The sequence below is a fragment of the Protomyctophum bolini genome (assembly GCF_963924005.1).
Source record: "Protomyctophum bolini genome assembly, chromosome: 11".
NCBI lineage: Eukaryota > Metazoa > Chordata > Actinopteri > Myctophiformes > Myctophidae > Protomyctophum > Protomyctophum bolini.
In genome coordinates this window covers 33,845,409-33,864,937 of record NC_137872.1, presented here as the reverse complement: position 1 = coordinate 33,864,937, position 19,529 = coordinate 33,845,409, and the positions used below count along the sequence as shown (strand labels likewise).

At 43.2% G+C, this 19,529-nt stretch overlaps 2 protein-coding genes across 2 annotated transcripts in view; one reads left to right on the top strand and one right to left on the bottom strand.

Annotated features, from left to right (window-relative positions):
* ntf4 (neurotrophin 4) overlaps window positions 1-19,529 on the bottom strand; it is a 270,598-nt gene that overhangs the window by 229,393 nt on the left and 21,676 nt on the right. The gene's annotated exons all lie outside the window — the stretch shown is intronic.
* Window positions 1-19,529, top strand: part of ppfia3 (PTPRF interacting protein alpha 3) — a gene marked incomplete at its 5' end in the record, with an annotated part of 38,923 nt that overhangs the window by 9,182 nt on the left and 10,212 nt on the right. The window contains 19 exons of the mRNA XM_080775323.1: window positions 570-622; window positions 1,198-1,291; window positions 1,675-1,809; window positions 3,806-3,889; window positions 4,348-4,479; window positions 4,676-4,738; window positions 6,286-6,365; window positions 6,833-6,998; window positions 8,188-8,384; window positions 9,541-9,766; window positions 10,663-10,796; window positions 11,796-11,950; window positions 12,222-12,321; window positions 12,543-12,624; window positions 13,055-13,255; window positions 14,736-14,801; window positions 15,018-15,392; window positions 17,233-17,408; window positions 18,189-18,286. Of these exons, the coding sequence (XP_080631449.1) occupies window positions 570-622; window positions 1,198-1,291; window positions 1,675-1,809; window positions 3,806-3,889; window positions 4,348-4,479; window positions 4,676-4,738; window positions 6,286-6,365; window positions 6,833-6,998; window positions 8,188-8,384; window positions 9,541-9,766; window positions 10,663-10,796; window positions 11,796-11,950; window positions 12,222-12,321; window positions 12,543-12,624; window positions 13,055-13,255; window positions 14,736-14,801; window positions 15,018-15,392; window positions 17,233-17,408; window positions 18,189-18,286 (2,617 nt within the window). The remainder of the gene's footprint in view (window positions 1-569; window positions 623-1,197; window positions 1,292-1,674; window positions 1,810-3,805; window positions 3,890-4,347; window positions 4,480-4,675; window positions 4,739-6,285; window positions 6,366-6,832; window positions 6,999-8,187; window positions 8,385-9,540; window positions 9,767-10,662; window positions 10,797-11,795; window positions 11,951-12,221; window positions 12,322-12,542; window positions 12,625-13,054; window positions 13,256-14,735; window positions 14,802-15,017; window positions 15,393-17,232; window positions 17,409-18,188; window positions 18,287-19,529) is intronic.

Here is a 19,529-nt window from a genome sequence, read left to right as displayed (position 1 = left end):
ACAGCAGATCTACAAGCTCATAGCGCGCCACCGAGTGGCGCGCTACGAGCTTGTAGGTCTGCTATTTTTGAAAAATCGAAGAACGACTGACATAGAAACATAGCTTTTTCAGAAAACTGTCAGGATGTGGAAGACATTTTTAGAATCTGATCTCAGGTCAAAATGGGTTAAATATTAATTTTCAAATTAATTCAAAAGTTCCCTAACTTGGAATGAACGTACCCGTACCCGGCTGTCCGTCCTCCCGACTCCATTCCTGTGGAACGGCAGCACGAGTGGGAACAACTGGAAGCTACACGGCAAACAACAACTCTCAAGCAGTCATTATCATTCTTCAGTTAATAGCTGTTCAAACACTGTGAAACACCTGCTTCCAAACCACTTCCCATCCATCGTTCCCTTCCCTCTGTCCTATTACCGTATGTATAAAACATTTGTGTGTGTGTGTGTGTGTGTGTGTGTGTGTGTGTGTGTGTGTGTGTGTGTGTGTGTGTGTGTGTGTGTGTGTGTGTGTGTGTGTGTGTGTGCGTGTGCGTGTGCGTGCCCTTTCCCCTTTATGTCTCTACCAGGCTTTGTGTCAGAGAGAAGACATGGAGGAGCGTATCACCACATTAGAGCGCAGGTCACCATCTTATCTTCTACCATGTCTAGTAGGAACTCTTTGGAATTTCCACTTTCCCCTCATTTTTTTACATGTATTTCTATTCCAGTGGTGTAAAGTAACCAAGTAACTTTACTTAAGTACAATGTTGAGGTATTAGTGCTTTACTTGAGTATTTCCAATACTTTTATTACTTCCACTCAACTACATCTCGGATCCAAATGTTATACTTTTACTCTGCTACATTTATGTGAAAACTTTAGTTACTTTGTAGATTTGGATTTTTATTACAGAACATACATTAACCACTTCAGCCCTGTGTACATCTGAAAATAGCTGATCTACTCACATTGTGAGCTTGTAGATCTGCTGTTTTTCCAAAATACTTTTAATACATTTGAAAACTTGTGAAAGGGGACAATCTGCATAAACGAGTACTTTCTACTGTTGGGACTCGATGAGTACATTTTGAATTCCGGACTTTAACTTGTAACAAGAGTATTTCTATATTGCAGTATTGATAATGTGAGTCATTTTTCCACCACTGTTGTTTTGTATTGGATTCACAACTGTCTTGTGTGCTGCCTGGCCTGCAGGTACCTGAGCGCCCAGAGGGAGGCGACGTCTCTCCACGACACAAAGGACAAGCTAGAGAATGAACTGGCCAGCAAAGAGTCCCTCCACAGACAGGTCAGGGGAATGTGCTTTTCATTCTGGCTATCCACACTTTTCCTGGGCTGTGTGTGTGCTCCAGTTCCTGTTGATTTCATTGGATATCATTGGTCATCTGACCAGTTTCATTGGCTTTCATTGGATCAAATCGACAGGAACTGGAGCACACACAGCCCAGGAAAAGTGTGGATAGGTTTTTCACACTTTGTGTAAACGCCCCGGGATTCGAACTCGGGTTCTCCCACATCAAAGTCCAATATCTTACCCAGTACACCAAAGGGATATATCCCTATGGAGCCAGCGGGGGAGATATTAGACTTTTGGGGCTACATTTGCGTTCTCTCCTCTTCTCCGTCCTCACCTTCCTGTCCTGTCGTCGTGTCGTGTCGTGTCCACCACAGAGCGAGGAGAAGAACAGGCAGCTACAGGAGCGTCTGGACGATGCCAAGCAGAAGCTGCAGCAGACTCTGCAGAGGGCCGAGACCCTGCCGGAGATAGAGGCCCAACTCGCTCAGAGGGTGGCAGCACTCAACAAGGTGTGTTTCTGTATACCTGCCTGCATAATATATCGTTGTTGGCGGGAGGAAACCTCCTAACTCCATTTTTGAGGGTTTTTTTTGTCTTTTTATTTTTTTTGCATAAATAAGTGCTATTGAACTAACACCCTTTACGTCTGTGTGTTGTTTCGAAAATATTGAACTCTTAACTCACTGGACCCTCAAACTGTCTGCTAAAGCAACTAACTCCACCACCTCTCCCCCTCTCGTGCAAGTAATTGACAATATATAGTCACAACACCAACTTTGATGAGGCATTATTGCATTATTTAATTTCCTGAAAGATTTACATTTTGGAGTTTTACATTTAGCAGACATAAACACCTTGACATTGACATTTGACAACCAGTAAGACTCACTGTGGGCGAGAAGCGACCTCGCCCTAAAGGGGAGGTGCACGCCTGGGTGACGGAAGTCTGCTGGGCGAGAGCTGGCGCTTTGGCATGGGGGGGGGTCAGATCAACATACAGTATGGAATGAATTCTGTACTGGAGTGTGTCTTGAGTGTACAGGGTTTGATGAGGTCAGATCAACATATGGCATGTCAGAACAGGTCAGATCCAGATATGGAGATCTAAGGGTGGCAGTGGGGGAAGTGTCTTGAGTGTACAGGGTTTGATGAGGGCCCATGGCTTGTTGAGAACTCTAGTTTTCGCCGGCTGGGCTCAGCTGCACAAATAACTTAGGGGCAGGCCCGTCTAGAGTTTGAATGGACAGTCAAACAGTGGATCAGTCAAAAGGGAGACATCGAAGAGGAAGGACGGGTGGGGAAGGATCAACATAATGGAATGTCAGCTCCATATATGGAGATCTAAGGATTTGGGGTTTGAGGTCAGATGTAGAGTTTCTGGCCGGCTCCATATATGCAGATACCTGTAGGTGATGATCCAGTCTTCTCCATGTATGGCTATCCAGGGTTTGATGTATAGGGAACCCTGCACAGACTTTTAACAGAATTGACTGAAAACATTTTATTTGTTAGTTTAACATGAGTTGAGTTAACCTGACGCTGCCAGATGAGGGCGGTATTGCGGAAACATATTCCCCAACACAACACTCATCTGGGATCTCTGACGGAGTTGAGCCCTGAGTCAGATCTGCTTCGTACCGAACCAATCAGCGTGAGCTAAAGGCGGGATGCGGATGTGACGGTATATAGACACGTCGATATGATTGGTTGTGTTTGCACGCCCACACGGTGATAGACAGACGCTCCCATCCAATCATCTACCATGTATCTTGAAAAAAAGGAACAGCCCCGTCATCGAATTTGCTTCCGCGATCCCAGATCCAAATAAGCTGTGAAACAAATTTGTGTAGCAAGCTTTTTGGATCTGGCAGCGTCAGGTTAGAGTTGAGTATGCTTGGTGACAACAGGAAAAAATGACAGAAAAAATAATCAGAAATGGCTATACTGCATGAATAACCATGCCTATTTCTATTTCAAGAACCTAAATATAGTCAGGAACGTATACATGTACCCAGTGGCATCAAAATTAGACGATATTTATAGGTCCTTCTCAAATGAGGCTTTCTAGGAAGCTCATGTCTCTTTCAGGGGAGCCGAGCTCCCCGTGGCCCGCGCATTTCGAACCCAGCATGTTCTTGTACTTACGAGCACTTGCTGTGTGCGTGCGGGCGGGTGGGTCATGCTTAGATGAAACAGATATTGTGCCAGCTACTGTAGATGCCATAAATCTTTATCCTGCTGTGCCAGAAACCCACAGGCAAACAGTCTAATCTGATCGGCATTTCAGATCACAGAATCTGTTTCATCCTTGGGTACTCACCAAGTCATGCGCTGTAAGCCGCAAAATTCTTCCGAAAAGAGTTAATTGCTCATCTGTCAACAAAGTTTAAGAGTTCAGAGTTGACAAGTTATTACTTCCTGCGTGTTAATTTGTATCTGCGTTTGTTTGTGCCATGATGACACATGTTGTAACCCCGGTTTTCCCTTCCTCTCCCAATTATTCAGGCAGAAGAGCGCCATGGCAACTTTGAGGAGCGACTGCGACAGATGGAGGCACAACTGGAGGAGAAAAATCAAGAGCTACAGAGAGTGAGTCATGCTTGTTTCTCTCCCTGTCTCTCTCTCTCTCTCTCTCTCTCTCAGTTGCCGTCCTCCTCCCACTCTTACATTCCACTCCATTGTCAGTCAGTTTCTGCTTTCCACAATGGCACCATAATTTTCTAAACCCTCTATTTGACAGTACACATTCATATAGAAATGTTTCCCTCTCACACTTTCAGTCAAGCAGAATACTTGTTATTAGTAACTCTCCACCCACCCCTTCTTGCTTCCTTCCCTTCAACCCCCCCCCCCCCCACCCCTCTCGCTCTCTCTTACTCTGTCTGTCTGTCTGTCTGTCTGTCTGTCTGTCTGTCTGTCTGTCTGTCTGTCTGTCTGTCTGTCTGTCTGTCTGTCTGTCTGTCTGTCTGTCTGTCTGTCTGTCTGTCTCATTCTCTCTTTCGCTCTATTCGTTCCTCTCTGCTTCTTCTCTCTGTCTTCTCCCTCAGGCGAGGCAGAGGGAGAGGATGAACGACGAACACAACAAGCGCCTCTCTGACACGGTGGACAAACTCCTGTCCGAGTCCAACGAGAGACTGCAGCTCCATCTGAAGGAGAGAATGGCTGCCCTGGAGGAGAAGGTTTGACCCCTTTAGACCCACTCAGACCGCATTCATTGTCAGCTCTCGGAGGCCATTGAGTAGCGAGGACTGTCTTGTTGAATCGCATCCACTTAAAACAACCAGGACTAGTTGTGTAACCACTATTCCATCCTGCGGTTTATTTACACTGGTTTATTTACGCGGCAGTGACGTTTCCCATTTGGTTCCTTTCCAGAACGCCCTGTCTGAGGAGCTGTCCAACATGAAGAAGCTTCAGGATGATCTCTTGGCGAATAAGGTGGCTAAATAAGCATACAGAATGTAGTAGTACACTATAGCTTCACTACGGAGCATTACAGAGTGTAGTAGTACACTATAGCTTCACTACGGAGCCATACAGAATGTAGTAATACACTATAGCTTCACTACGGAGCCATACAGAATGTAGTAGTACACTATAGCTTCACTACGGAGCCATACAGAATGTAGTAGTACACTATAGCTTCACTACGGAGCCATACAGAATGTAGTAGTACACTATAGCTTCACTACGGAGCCAAACAGAATGTAGTAGTACACTATAGCTTCACTACAGAGCCATACAGAATGTAGTAGTACACTATAGCTTCACTACGGAGCCATACAGAATGTAGTAGTACACTATAGCTTCACTACGGAGCCATACAGAATGTAGTAGTACACTATAGCTTCACTACGGAGCCATACAGAATGTAGTAGTACACTATAGCTTCACTACGGAGCCATACAGAATGTAGTAGTACACTATAGCTTCACTACGGAGCCATACAGAATGTAGTAGTACACTATAGCTTCACTACGGAGCCATACAGAATGTAGTAGTACACTATAGCTTCACTACGGAGCCATACAGAATGTAGTAATACACTATAGCTTCACTACGGAGCCATACAGAATGTATTAATACACTATAGCTTCACTACGGAGCCATACAGAATGTAGTAATACACTATAGCTTCACTACGGAGCCATACAGAATGTAGTAGTACACTATAGCTTCACTATGGAGCCATACAGAATGTAGTAATACACTATAGCTTCACTATGGAGCCATACAGAATGTAGTAGTACACTATAGCTTCACTACGGAGCCATACAGAATGTAGTAATACACTATAGCTTTACTACGGAGCCCCGGAGTGGCCATTGGGTGAGGAAAAAAATGAAACACTAACTTGAGCGCTCAAGTTTAAGAGTAACTCAAGTTCAAGCGCTCAAGTTAGTAACGATTTAATTTTTAATTTTAGTAACGGTAATTATTTTTCTCTCTCTCAATGGCCACTCCGTACTTCACAGAGCTTTAGTTTAACTCTCAGCATTAAAATCAATTTTACTATGTAATCAAAAACAGCTAGACTCTACTGATTTAATCCTATATATACAAATATATAAGATTCTGTTATACCGGTACATTACAAGCTTGTGTTTAAATGGTAAATTATTATAAAATTGGAAGTGGAAATTCATCCAATGAACTCTGTGTTGGCCTACAGTTAGGTTAAGGATCTGGAGAGGACGTTCAGTTCGGAGCGCCTGATGGCTTCATAGCGTTTCCTGAATATCGACTGCTCATAAAATATTTCATACTGTGTAATTTATTCCCGGAGCATTTGAAATGGATAATGTGAGGCATAAAATAGACCATATATGGTGATTGCGTCATAAAATCAAATGCCAGGAACTGGCCACATTCAAATAAGGTTTTTCCAAAGTATTTCCACCAGTCTTGTGAGTCAACGTGAAACAACAGGCATACGTTATTTTCTTTTTGTCCTGACAGTTCCATTTTACCTTCCACTGTTTTAGGACCAGCTGATAGCAGAGCTAGAAAGGATTCAGTTGGAGTTAGACCAGCTGAGAGCCAGGCCTGGTGGATCCTATTCCAGGTATGTCAACATCACCAACACCACAGAGAGAGAAGAGAAGAGTAAGAAAAAAATAAATAAATAAAAACTGTACATAGAAATTCCTAGAGAGAGGACGTAGAATACGCACATCGACAGGCTAAAGAGACTTCCGTTTTACAGATGGATGGAGCCCGCACACCATAGTATAGGTACAAAAATAAAAAGACTTCTTTATTTATTCGGTCGTTCGAATTTCCTGCCTTAGTATAATTTCCTTATAAATCACCCAATGCCGGAGGCATAGTTACTACAATGCTGTCACCACCAACCCACAGAGATAAAACAGAAGCTGATAATTCAATATGTTGACAGACGTCAACAGAGCTCATTGCACAATCACACATGCAGAATCACACACAGTCTCTCTCTCTCTCTCTCTCTCTCTCTCTCTCTCTCTCCCTTTCTTCCCTTGCTCCCTCTGTCCTTCTGTCTCTCCCTCCGACCAGCCGCTCTCTGCCGGGCAGTGCTCTGGAGCTGAGGTACTCCCACGGCGGGTCCCTCCCGGCGGGCTCCACCACTCACCTGGACCACTATGGCAACAGCTCCTCGGGAGGCGTGGTCAGACGGAGTCACCGCGCGCGCTGGAGCTCAGGCCGCGAGGACTCCACCAAGGTGAGACAACCACCATTTGGAGACAACCACCATTTGAAAGAAGATATTTGGTGGCTTATTGTATGATGATGATGATATAACTTGATGTGCTATATAACATGTATCATCATAATCATCATCATTCATCATCATCATCATCACCAAATATCAGTCCACAAAAAATGTGTGTGTACTACAGAATCTCATAACTCATAACGGGCATAACTCGCGGAGCGACAGACCAAATTGTCCCAGATTAATTTGGGAGCTTCAGATCACATCTTGGTGGAATGTGCCAAAGGGCAATTGAGAGGGACTTATACGGATTCTTCGGAGAATCGAAAAACAAAATGTGCCTGAGGAGGAGGCCTCCCTTTGAATCCTGAGGTCTGAGGCAGATGCATTGGTTTTCTAGGATTCTCTGATAGGTCTATCGGACTCCTCGGTGATCGGCAGGGCTTCGTGAGATGTTTGTACTGTATACCACAACTGTGGTATACAGTACCGATCCCTCTCGTGTATTATTTCTTAACCACTCTAAACCTGGGATGACATTATAGGCGCAAAAAACAAAAACAAAAAAAAACGCGTAGATCGGCTATTCCTGCATTGTATTGTATACTTTTTATTGTATACTATCTATGAATAGCATGTGAACATGGCCGTGAGTTAAATAAATGATGATGTTGATGGTCATCATATAGCGAAGTACACAGGGCTTAATTAGGGGCCACGCCCAAAGGGGGAAAAAGGCCCCTGTTATTTTTCTACCGTTTCTTTCTTCTTCCGCCACTTTTTGCAGTTCTGGCAGTTTTTCAGTTTTTCAGTCATTCGTCGAAGGATCTCTGACCTTTAGATCTCGCAATTATATGATTGTATGAATTTTATGATCCGCTCCTGGGATTTCTGTAGCCTGGTTTAACCACTCCCTCTTGAAATTGCATTTCCATGAATGTGTGCGAATGTGTGTCTGGATCCTGTCCAATCTGAGAACCCATATGCAGATAAAGGAAAAACAGCGCCCTCTTTCCCTTTGAAACTGACGGAGTCAACAGTCTGTCTCGAGAGACTAGGACCCTGCTAATGCACGGTTGGCTGCGGCCTGCGGGAGTACAGCGATGACAGACAACCCCTTTAGCCAAACAAAAAAAGCGACGTCATCTCCAGTCTTGCTGGGGAGTGGTTTTAACTCTTCTCCTCTCTGTGTTAGTATACTGACTGGGAGACCCCTGCAGCATTGCTGGGGAGCGGGTTCAGCACAGCCGTGGAGGTGACCTGCTCTGACGACGAGGAGGACAGAGAGACGCTGTTCGGCTCCGAGCTGCTGTCCCCCAGTGGACAGACGGACGTCCAGACCCTGGCCATCATGCTGCAGGAACAGCTAGAGGCCATCAACAAGGAGATCAAGTGAGTGTTTTGACAATGGTCAATGCGGGCTATATGCACACAGAATAACGCTTCCTACTTCCGGGCCCCTTCCCTATACTTCCTGTTGTCCAGGTGTTGCCGATGATACTAATTAAGGCTGTGTTCCACTTCCATTTAGTGTACAGTGGTTCTCAAACTTTTTTTAATTTTAAGGACCACCATAACTCTGAGAGTGTACAAATGGAACCAAATGGACCATTACTACACGCTCACGAGTTATACACCCGTACAGGGCCATTTGGAACCCACTCAAGGACACTTTTGAGACGACTGGTGTAGCAGAGTGTTTCCAGTGCACAACATGCACAATAGCAGCACCCTGACTTTATAGTTTGACCAGAATGGAACAGAGCCTTCATTAGTGTCATCGGTAACACCTAGTTGAAGTAGGGAAGGTAAGGGGGCAAGGGGCCCAAGTTCTTTCCAAAATGGCGTGTGTGCATAGAGCCCATTTGAATTACTTTTAAGACCTCACATCTGTAGACCCACATGCACCTCCGTTGGTACAGGGCTTGGTTGCGCCCCTAAAACGAACATACTGTATGCTCTGTGTCTCTCTTGCTCTGTTTGTTACAGCTGCCATTCATGTCAGCAAAAAAGTCAAACTAGAAACAGACTCTCTCCAGTCTCTACCCTGAAGTCCTGTCCTTGCCTGCATCATGATCAAGCATGCATCATTGCATGCACTGATCAAACCCAAATCAGATGTCTTGTCTGCACTCTGTACCAAGAAAAATACTTTTAGTTACTTCACTGTGCCCTCTTAACGATATTGCAAAGAGAAAACCCAATAGACAAGAGTTTTCCTTCCAGTGGGGGGGAAAAAAACCCTTTCTGGCCAATAAGTGCATTTTATACGTGTGGTGGGGGGCTCCGGGCTCAGAGTATGCGTCCACTAAGGAAAGTGGGCTTTCTAATAACACAAGCCGCCTTTGTATTGGTGAGTAGGGAAAACGTTATTTTTATTTTCGCTACAGACGAGGGGCTGGTCTGCATTTCAAAGGCATTAGAGCTTCCAGAGCTTCCAGAAAGCAGGAGATATATTGTGGGTTAATACTACACAAATCTAGCTTGGCCCTCTTGCAACCCCCACTCATCCTTCTCTTCCTTCCCCTCTCTCTAAAACCACACACAGGCTGATCCAGGAAGAGAAGGAGAACACGGAGCTTCGGGCGGAGGAGATTGCGAGTCGGGTCAGCACTCTGGACGGCGGCCCCCCCGTCCCCCCCTCCTCCCTGGGGAGGGGGGGCTTCATCCCCTCCTCCATCACGTCGTCCACCCTGGCCTCGCCCTCTCCTCCCAGCTCTGGACACTCCACTCCTCGCCTGCCCCACTCCCCCGCCCGGGAGACTGATAGACAGGTACAGGTGATGCTCTATGGTTCCCACACGGTGGGTCATTTGAGGGTCGCGGGCACATTTTATGTGGATCGCTTTTTTTGTTTTGTTTCCTACATTTTGTTTTTAATTTATCATTTCAACATTTTCAAGAAACATTATCAAAAAAGCATATCATTTCATGAATTAATAACAAAATCCATAGATTTTCCATCTAAGAAATTAGAACAAATATTTAAGAAGCAAATCTACAAAAATAAAACGTGTACGGTATGTCCCATTTAAGGAAATGGAAAGTCCAGTGTAATTCTTATTAAATCACAAGCAGGGGTCATCATCATGCAAGCTTATGATGGACATTTCCATCAATATTTTATTTTTGCCATGGACATGCAAAACAAGTGATCAGTAGGCCTAGTCCTACATCCTAAATGTATACTAACTCCTACTGCATGTGCATGTCTACTCGATATCACTGCACTTAAACAAGCCACCTATCAAATATAATAATACAAAATAAACCCAAAACACATCACAACATGTTGTGAGCTTGTAGATCAACAATTTTCTTTTATTTTTAGCCTATAATAATGAGTCTAATGATATCCCCAAAATTGGGATGTCGGGGTTAAAGTGGTTAGCTATACTTAACAAAAATATAGTCAAAACAGATAATTATGTACAGTACATGATGAGTGAATAATGAAGGGCATCACAGGATAATAGTTTGATGTAACAAAGGTGCCTAACTTTGATCAGATGTGAGGAGGAGGTCTGATGGTGAGCAAAGGAAAAAGAAACAAACAAACATAAAAAGATGAAAGTTGCAGGGTTTCTGCCCCAATGACAAGATATTATGACAAGATATTATGCATGCACAACATGCACAAAATAATTAGAGAGATGTGATTATCTTCCAGAACAACAAAGAAGATGATCGTTCCCTCGCTCTGCTCGACTCTACGCCTCCCCCAACGCCTCGAGCTCTGCGATTGGACAGAATGACGCTCACCCATCCTGGGGCAATGATGGACGACCCAAGGGAATTTCGCAGGTAACCAGAATTCACATGGTGGCCAATTCGCCCCTTACATCACACTCGGGGTGGGAGCCAAGTTTGAATAATGTGATTATTTGAATAATTACAGCTTTATTTTTGTGTTTTGTATTTTGGTTTAACGGTTCATGTATATTGCATTATGATTGTTAAATTAGCCATGTTAAAAAGCTTAAATAAGTTAATTTGTTTAATTCATGGTGATGTGCTTTAGGTTAAAAACAATGATGTTACTGTAGCTTTAAGAAGAGAGCTCTGGTTGTCTGAGATCTTAATTGCAGTTGCTAACACCTGAGTGTGTGCAGGTCAGGGCAGATTCAGCTAATTAACTCTTGAGTGTGTGCAGGGCAGTACAGAGGCAGAGTGTGTGCACTGTGCAGAGCGGTACAGTCAGTTTGTGCACAAGACAAGACACGGTTTTTTGACCGTAGTATATTTTTGAGAACTTGTTTTTGATTACTTCTGTATTAGAGAACACATTTTTTTGGAATAAATATTTTTGTGATCTTTTTACTTCGGAAGTCATGTGAAGTTTTTCTACTCAAGGGAATAAACACGACTATAGAAAAGGTGTCGCTGAGTATCAACCACTCTGGGTGGGACAGCCCGATATGGACAACAGTGAACGTTGTGCTTTCAACAGCCAGATCAACTTCCATAATCACGTCCTCCACTCTTAATGTATCAGTTGTACAGTAGGTGAGTCGCTTATCACCACGGCGTGACGTCATGTTGTAGTTTTCAAAGAACGATGACACTTCATGATGTCTTTTTGAACACCTGGCGCTGATCTCGGGAAGCTCCCCCCCCCCTCTCTCCTTGTTCTCTGCTCCTCCAAAACCAAATTAACATAATTAATATTAGGGATGAGGACGATTTCCGGGTTATGCAGGAGGATGGATGACGGAGGAGGCGGCAAGGCGGATATTTGAGGATTGGGATTTAGCTAATGTGTTAAGATTGTACCCCTTTACGCTGTCTTTGTCTTGATTCCAGTCTGTCAGCAGATGGCAGCAGTTCCAACAGCAGTCAGGATTCCCTACACAAGTCCAGCAAGAAGAAGAGCATCAAGTCTTCCATCGGTCGACTGTTTGGAAAGAAAGAGAAAGGGAGGATGGGCCAGCCTGGGCGAGATGGCTCAGCTTCTCTCGGTAGGCAGATGGAAGAGAAGGTTAAAATATGTGTCAGTCAAAATATGTGTCAACAGTGGTGAGGCTGATGATTCATGAAACCTTCATTATGGGAGGATGACATGTTTTTTGAAAGGTAACTCAAGATGTTCCAGCTTTTATTAGGCAAAAGGACCATGTCGTGGGACAGGAAAGGAGTCGAGGGATGGGAAAAGATGTGAGACAACTTGATAAGTGCTGGACTCCATGTTTAGAGTACCTTTGACCCCTGACCTTTCTGTGTGTCTTATAGCCTCTACACCCTCTGAGGAACAGGCTCCTGGGGATGCTATGGCGTTGAGCAAAACTGGGACCCTGGGACCAGCAGACAAGGACCGCAAAAACAAAAAGAAGTGCGTATCAGGGAAGAGTGGTCCGTTTTCCTGTGACAATGATGTTTTTGTTAACGTTTAGCCGACACCTCAGACAATATTTCTGTCATCCTAGAATGACCATGTATAAGATGAATAACCTTTTTTAAATGAACATACTGTCCATATTCTCCCAGTAGAAAGGTACGTATACTATCCAACACCAGCTCAGTGTCTGTCTCTCTTTTATTATTTCATACCAGGCACGAGCTTCTGGAGGAGGCGTGTCGCCAAGGACTTCCCTTTGCATCTTGGGACGGCCCTACTGTGGTTTCCTGGCTAGAGGTACTATATTTGCTGAAAGATTTTTAATTAGATTATTCTGGAAAGGATTAACCCATTTTGGGTGGGAACCCCTTCTGGTGTTTGAAACATTATGTTATAATTTAGCTATTGAAAAATAGCAGATCTACAAGCTAAACATGTAAAAACGTTTTTAACTCAAATCTTTGCTTCTGAGGGGTCCCTGGAACAACATATGTTCAGATGGGGGTCGGAGGCCAATTACATATCATTTTTGGGGTCCTTGATATGAAATATTGAGCACCACTGAAACATGGGTAGACAAGACATTTTATTAAATTTCGACGTCAGCCTAAATGGGTTAAGCAATACATTTTTCAAGGTGATTTAGTGAGATCATTTATCTATGTCTTTATCTGTCCCTCCTTCTCCCTGCACCCTCTGCTCTTCACCGTCTCTCTCCCGCTACAAGTTATGGGTGGGCATGCCGGCGTGGTACGTGGCAGCCTGCCGTGCCAACGTGAAGAGCGGCGCCATCATGGCCAACCTGTCGGACACCGAGATCCAGAGGGAGATCGGCATCAGCAACCCGCTGCACCGCCTCAAGCTCCGACTGGCCATCCAGGAGATGGTGTCGCTCACCAGCCCCTCGGCTCCGGCCAGCACCCGCTCTGTGAGGACGCACCAACAACACACTGTGGCACCCCCTACACCACTGGTTCCCAAACACTGGGTTGGGACCCCCATTTTTATGCGGGACCCTTTATTATTTTGTTTTCTATACATTTCTGTTTTTAATTATTAGTATTTCAAACACATTTCCAAAAAGCAAAAACCGTTTCATGAATTAAAAACTAATTCATTGATTTATAATTTTTTTGTCATTTCATGAAGAAATCAAAGAAGAATCTAAGAAATTCCATAAATTCTAAAGCAATTGTTTATGAAGTAGTGAAAATAGCCGATCTACAAGCTCACAATGTGGCACGGAGCAACACGTTGTGAGCTTGTAAACCGGCTATTTTTACTAGTTTGGGTCCCGGGGAAACGTCTAATCTCTCTTTTGGGTCAATTGAGCTGAAAGTGTTGGGAACCACTGCCCTACAGGCCTACATTATGGTCATTTAAGAAATAAATACGTTGAATTTGCAGGATACATACCAGATAAAGAATATAATCTTGTCCACACAAAATGTGTCTCTGGCTTCACTTTGGCAGGCCTCACAGACACATAAATACGTGAAGACAGGAGGCATACACACCACAGAGAGATACATTACTTAAACTACATAAACACTTAATCAAAAAACACATTTTATTATGCAGGAAGTATGATAGTGCTTTTGTGCAAAAGAAGAAAAACCAGAGTGTACAGAAAACCACACACATTCTGTGGTTGGAATTAAGTTGATTGAGTGAATGGATGGATGAACCAAGGTTCATGTTTTAGGTTATTAGAGAAAGTAAAAGATGAGTATTTTTTTTTTAATTTGCTACTTTCTTTCGTTTTAGCGATTTTCATTCGAACATGGGGCTAAATAAATGTGTTTGTTTTTTTTACAAAATGTTATAGCGATTTATTTTTGTATTATTTTATTTATTTACTATAGTCCTAATAGACCCCACAAAATTACATCTGGCCACAAAAGATCTACTGAATGTGAAGGGGGGGGGGGGGTACTATAGGGGGCTGTGATACTGTGTTGTAGGCTCAATATGTCAGTTTGTCTCCTCCCCCTTCACATTCAATTGATCCTGTGATCTTATGTGGCTAAAACGAAAGAAGGCAGCAAATGAAAAAAAAAGTAAACTCATCTTTTACTTTCTCTAATAAAAAAAACAACATTCATGAATTAAAAGGAAAGGGTCAATTCCAATTGTCCTGTGTGGAGTGTACCCTTATGTAACGATAACGCACGCGCAAATGACCACACTCTCTAGTAGACATTACATTTATGAATGCACTTTTCACCTAAACGTGATGTGCCGACCGGTCAGACCACTGCGATTATAACGTTGAAATGCGCTCCGTTGTAAATTGTAATACGATGCGCGGTGACACCACCATGCGACAAAGTACAAATCAGACTTAAGTTAAAACGGTTTTGTCTCGTTATAAATCTTTGCTTTTCTCTCTTCCTTTCATGACACAGTCGACCAGTAACGTGTGGATGACCCATGCAGAGATGGAGACTCTCAATGCTGCCACCAAGCCTCCGGTTAGTGTGTCATTTTGTCCCGTCTGTGTCTCATTATATATACCCGTCAGTCACACTTTGACAATGTTTCACTCAGTATTGAATCATATTCCGGGTCTGTCTGGTCTGAATCATGTTGATGAGTCTCTCCCCCCCTCCTCCTCCTCTTCTCCCACGCTCTCTCTCTCTCTCTCTCTCTCTCTCTCTCTCTCTCTCTCTTTCTATGTGTGGGCCCAGGCCATAGTGTTGAGCATCTTCGTCTGTCCCTCCGGTTGCTGTTTCAGTGTGAACTGCTTCCAACTAATTACCCGTTCACTAACACACTGTTCCTCCCTTTGTCCCCCCTTTCCTGCCACTGCTCTTCCTTCCTCCTGCTCCTCCCTCCCTCTGCAACATCCATCCACCCACCCACTCATCCACCCACCCATCCATCCACCCATCCAACCATCCATCCATCCAACCGGCTTCTCCTGTCCCCTCCGCCTTTTCTCTCTCCACGTCCATATTGCTCTCTCTCTCTCTCTCTCTCTCTCTCTCTCTCTCTCTCTCTCTCTGTCTACCTGTTTTACTTTCTCTGACCACAAGGAGCTGAAAGAGTTCAGCTGGGATCAGGTAAGACATCACCCGGTTAGAGGCAAACAGCACATGTACAGTAGGCCTAAACATCAACGTTCTGACCATTCTGGCATCATGTCTATGTCCACGGTGGAACACTGACTAAGACCATTCATTATTGAGTATTGTACTGTACTGTGCTGTATTGTATTGTATTTTTGGATACTTAACACTTATTGACTCCACTACATTTATTGGCAAGGAAAAAATATATTAACCACTTAAACCCAATTTCAAATACCGGTATAGTGAAAATCTACTAGCTTGGAGATCTGCTATTTTCACTATTCTTTTCTTATTTGAATTTCTGGGGGAAATGTCTACATTTCAACACAGCAATGCATTGATATCAAAAGGATAATGTACTAATTTGGACTTTTATAAAAAGTACTTTAACTCAGTTGAATAATATTTACCACGAGTTCACCTTTGACTCAAGTACAAGGTTGGAGTAATGCTGGCTAATGCTGTCTATAGCTACAATCTATACATTTTGTGTTTGTTGTCTCCCTCTCCTGATGGAGAGATGTAATTGCAACAATGTCCGAATTACAGTAAAGATGGTGGCATATCTAGGTTACAATCTGGTGAGCCTGTCTGGTTCAAATAACTTTTTGACATCATCAGGCAGATGATGTAACTAACACAAGGGTCAAAAGTTCACAATGGAAGAGTAGTTGACCACCTCCAATCATTGCAATTGTATTAATATACTCTACCATATATAATGGTTAGAATAATGTTCATATTATTTCATTCATTATTAACATTTAATGTATTATTTAATGTATTCATATACTCTTATCATATATATTGGTTAAAATAACGTTCATATTATTGAATTCATTATTAACATTTCATTTATTAGTACCGGAGTATAGCTTTAATGGTTATTATTTTCATAATTGTGGGAGTTTATAAGTAGGACTACATGTTGGCCAAACAAACAATCATTGCATGGTTAGTAAGTAATGGAGGTTGGAATTTAATGAATACAGTAAACCTTAGTGGCCGGCTTGGGCAAAAGAATATACCACACTATAGTAAAAAAAATAAAAAAAATAAACCATGGCCCCCTGTTGCTTTTATAAAACGGTTTCTAAATATATAGAGCAACATGAAAACTATAGTCATAAATTCAACAGGCAAACGCCAAACAAACAACAAGCCACAGGCAAACACTTACACAGAACAAACAGAAAACCACAGAATGCTTTGGAAAGTGGTTGGAAGAAATGCCAAGCCCGACCTGCCAGAACTTTTAACGAGGGCTCCACTCAGACTTCACTAACGAGTTATAAGCTACTGACTTTTACACTGGTACTACTATATCAAATATCATACATGGGCAACTGGCGGCCCAGGGGCCACACTTAATGTGGCCCGCAGGTTAATATCGGGATATTGAAACATGGCCCGCTTGAACCAAACATGCAAACATGACCCACTTCAATTTCTTCAGTCTGTATTAGTAGCTGAATGACTGTTAGAATGTTTCATTTTATTGTCTTTTTTATGTTCGATGTGTTTGCATTTAACTTCATAAAGTTAATTTAAGTAAGTCAAAGAAACCTATAACTAAATGCATTTGAATTTAAATAAACATGATACTTTTCAGGATTCCAATTCAAAAATAGCAAAAATAAATTGCTTCAAATGCTTCAATTAAGCTCAAAACGCACCGTTTTGAGCTTGGAGATCTGTTATTTTTGATATGACAGTATATACAATGTGGGCCTCTGGAATGAGTGTGGAACTATAGTGGCCCTCTCCATCTTCAAAGTTGCCCAGCCCTGTTACTATATGACTCACTGTGTTGATCATGTATACCTTTCAGATCCTGGCCTATGGAGATATGAATCATGAGTGGGTGGGCAACGACTGGCTGCCAAGCCTGGGTCTGCCTCAGTATCGCAGCTACTTCATGGAGTCTCTCGTGGACGCACGCATGCTGGACCACCTGACCAAGAAAGAGCTGAGAGGACAGCTCAAGATGGTGGACAGCTTCCACAGGTAGTAGAACTCTCTAGCCTTTGTTTTGTCTCTTCGCTACTCAGTCTGGATGGAAAGGGTCCTATCACCAAGGTGGGTGGGACATGTAAAAGGGAGAAATCGACCCAGGGCTTCTGATTGGTCTGTGGTGCGGGTTGGGGAAAGAAACAAAACACCAGTTTGATGTTGTATCAATGCGCACTGCACAGCTACTGCAACATACGTATCATTCAATGAACTCAGGTTTTTTTGTACTACTGAATCTGACATAGAGTTGACTTTTTACCCTAGGTTTCACTCTCGAGTCTCGAGACGTATCAGCAACAATGTGGCTATACGTGACGTTATGAAATACGAGTCAAACAGGAGACTTTCCATACTGAGTAGCGAAGTGACAAAAACAAATCACGGAACGCAGCGAATCAGGCCCGGAAACCAGGGTATCTTCCCTCGACCTTGGGACCTCTTACTGACACACGAGCATTTTATTCTCACGCATATGTTTCTCTCTCACACGTCTCATTGTCTGGCTCATTCTTTTCTCTGCTGTCTCCCTGTCCCGATTGTCATAAACAAGTAAGGAAGGCGTTAAAAAGATAATACAAGAGGTGGTGTCGGTGCTGTTGTCACTCTCGTTCCGCAGGTGCATGTCCCCAGGGGCTTCTGTAACAGGCTTAAAGAGTTGAGGGGGTCAAAGACACAGAATTGTGTTAATGCTTTATGAATGCACGTGAGAGTGGAGATATGCCCTCAGTTGACCTGCCGACCTCCCGACCTTTTGCCTCTTTGACCTTTTCCCAGGGTCAGTTTGCATTACGGCATCATGTGCCTGAAGCGTTTGAACTACGATCGCAAGGAGCTGGAGAGGAGGCGAGAGGACAGCGTGCACCATAACAAAGGTGACCGCTTCTTCCCTGGCATTACGTAACACATCTCGCCTTCAATTTTGAAGGCTATTTTCATGCCTCTCATTCCTACCGTGGTCCACCCCTCTTATTATTTACCAGCTTAGAGGGTTTCTGAGGCACATATATCTTAGATTATTATAAACCCCTGATTAAGATCTGTTATTAGTGTGGTTACTATAGGGGCCAACACAGTACAGTATTTGGGTGGCTATAGAGGTTATGTGCGTGACATCATCATACCCGGAAGTTATGCAGGAACGCAAAAACCTACTTTCTGGCCTTGACAGCCCATACTGTACGTCCAAATAGAAAAGTCCTATCTGTTTGCATTAAACGATGATAAACAAAGTTAAACTCACTTTGCAAAAAAAAAAAAAATCCTAATTATTTTTTGGATAATAATAATTGAGTCTCATCAGTACAGACAGTGCTTCCATCGCAAAAGGGTCACTTAGCAGCAAAGGTGAGTGCATTATTGGCTTATGGCTATTATAGAGATTGCTAGCTTTTCGGAAGGACAGAAAGTTCTACTAACTAAAACATTGGTTTGTTTTGACAAGGTAGGGTAGCTATGGTAGTTGCGGTTTCCTTCCAGGTATTCTCTGGATGGAGTCCAAGGCATGCAAATATAACAACTACAACACTACAAGCTACTTGATTTGATTTATTAGACATAATAATTACATGTTAAATGCTTCTCACTGAAACATCAAGGATATAATGTACATGTTGAGTGATTAATGAAGGGTGTAGAGGCATTTGCAATACCCTCCATCGTCATCCCATTGATCTAAACGGCATTTCCGATCTGCTTTTAAACGTTAAACTCACCAACAGTGGCACAGTTGGTAGTGCTGTCGCCTCACAGCTAGAAGGTCCTGGGTTCGATTCCCGCTGGGGACGCTGTGGGCAGGTTGGCAGAGGAAGTGTAGCGCCGAGGATTACATTAGATAATTGGCACTGGGTGAAAAGAAAACTGGGTTACAAAATCGTGGGATAAAATTTAAAGAAAAAAGAAAACTCACCAACATTGCAGCTGTAGGGAAAGCTTGAATTTTTCTCTTTCAAACTGCAAAGCGTTTGTTTCATAAAAATCCACAGTCAAGAAATTCCATGCCGTGATATTTCTTCTAAGTCTTGGAGTTTGTAAGCACTCGTTTTTATTAACGAGTCGTGCTGCTGACCTCTCCTGTTTCGAATTCGAAACAGGTGGTACGCGGGGCCATTCAGTGAC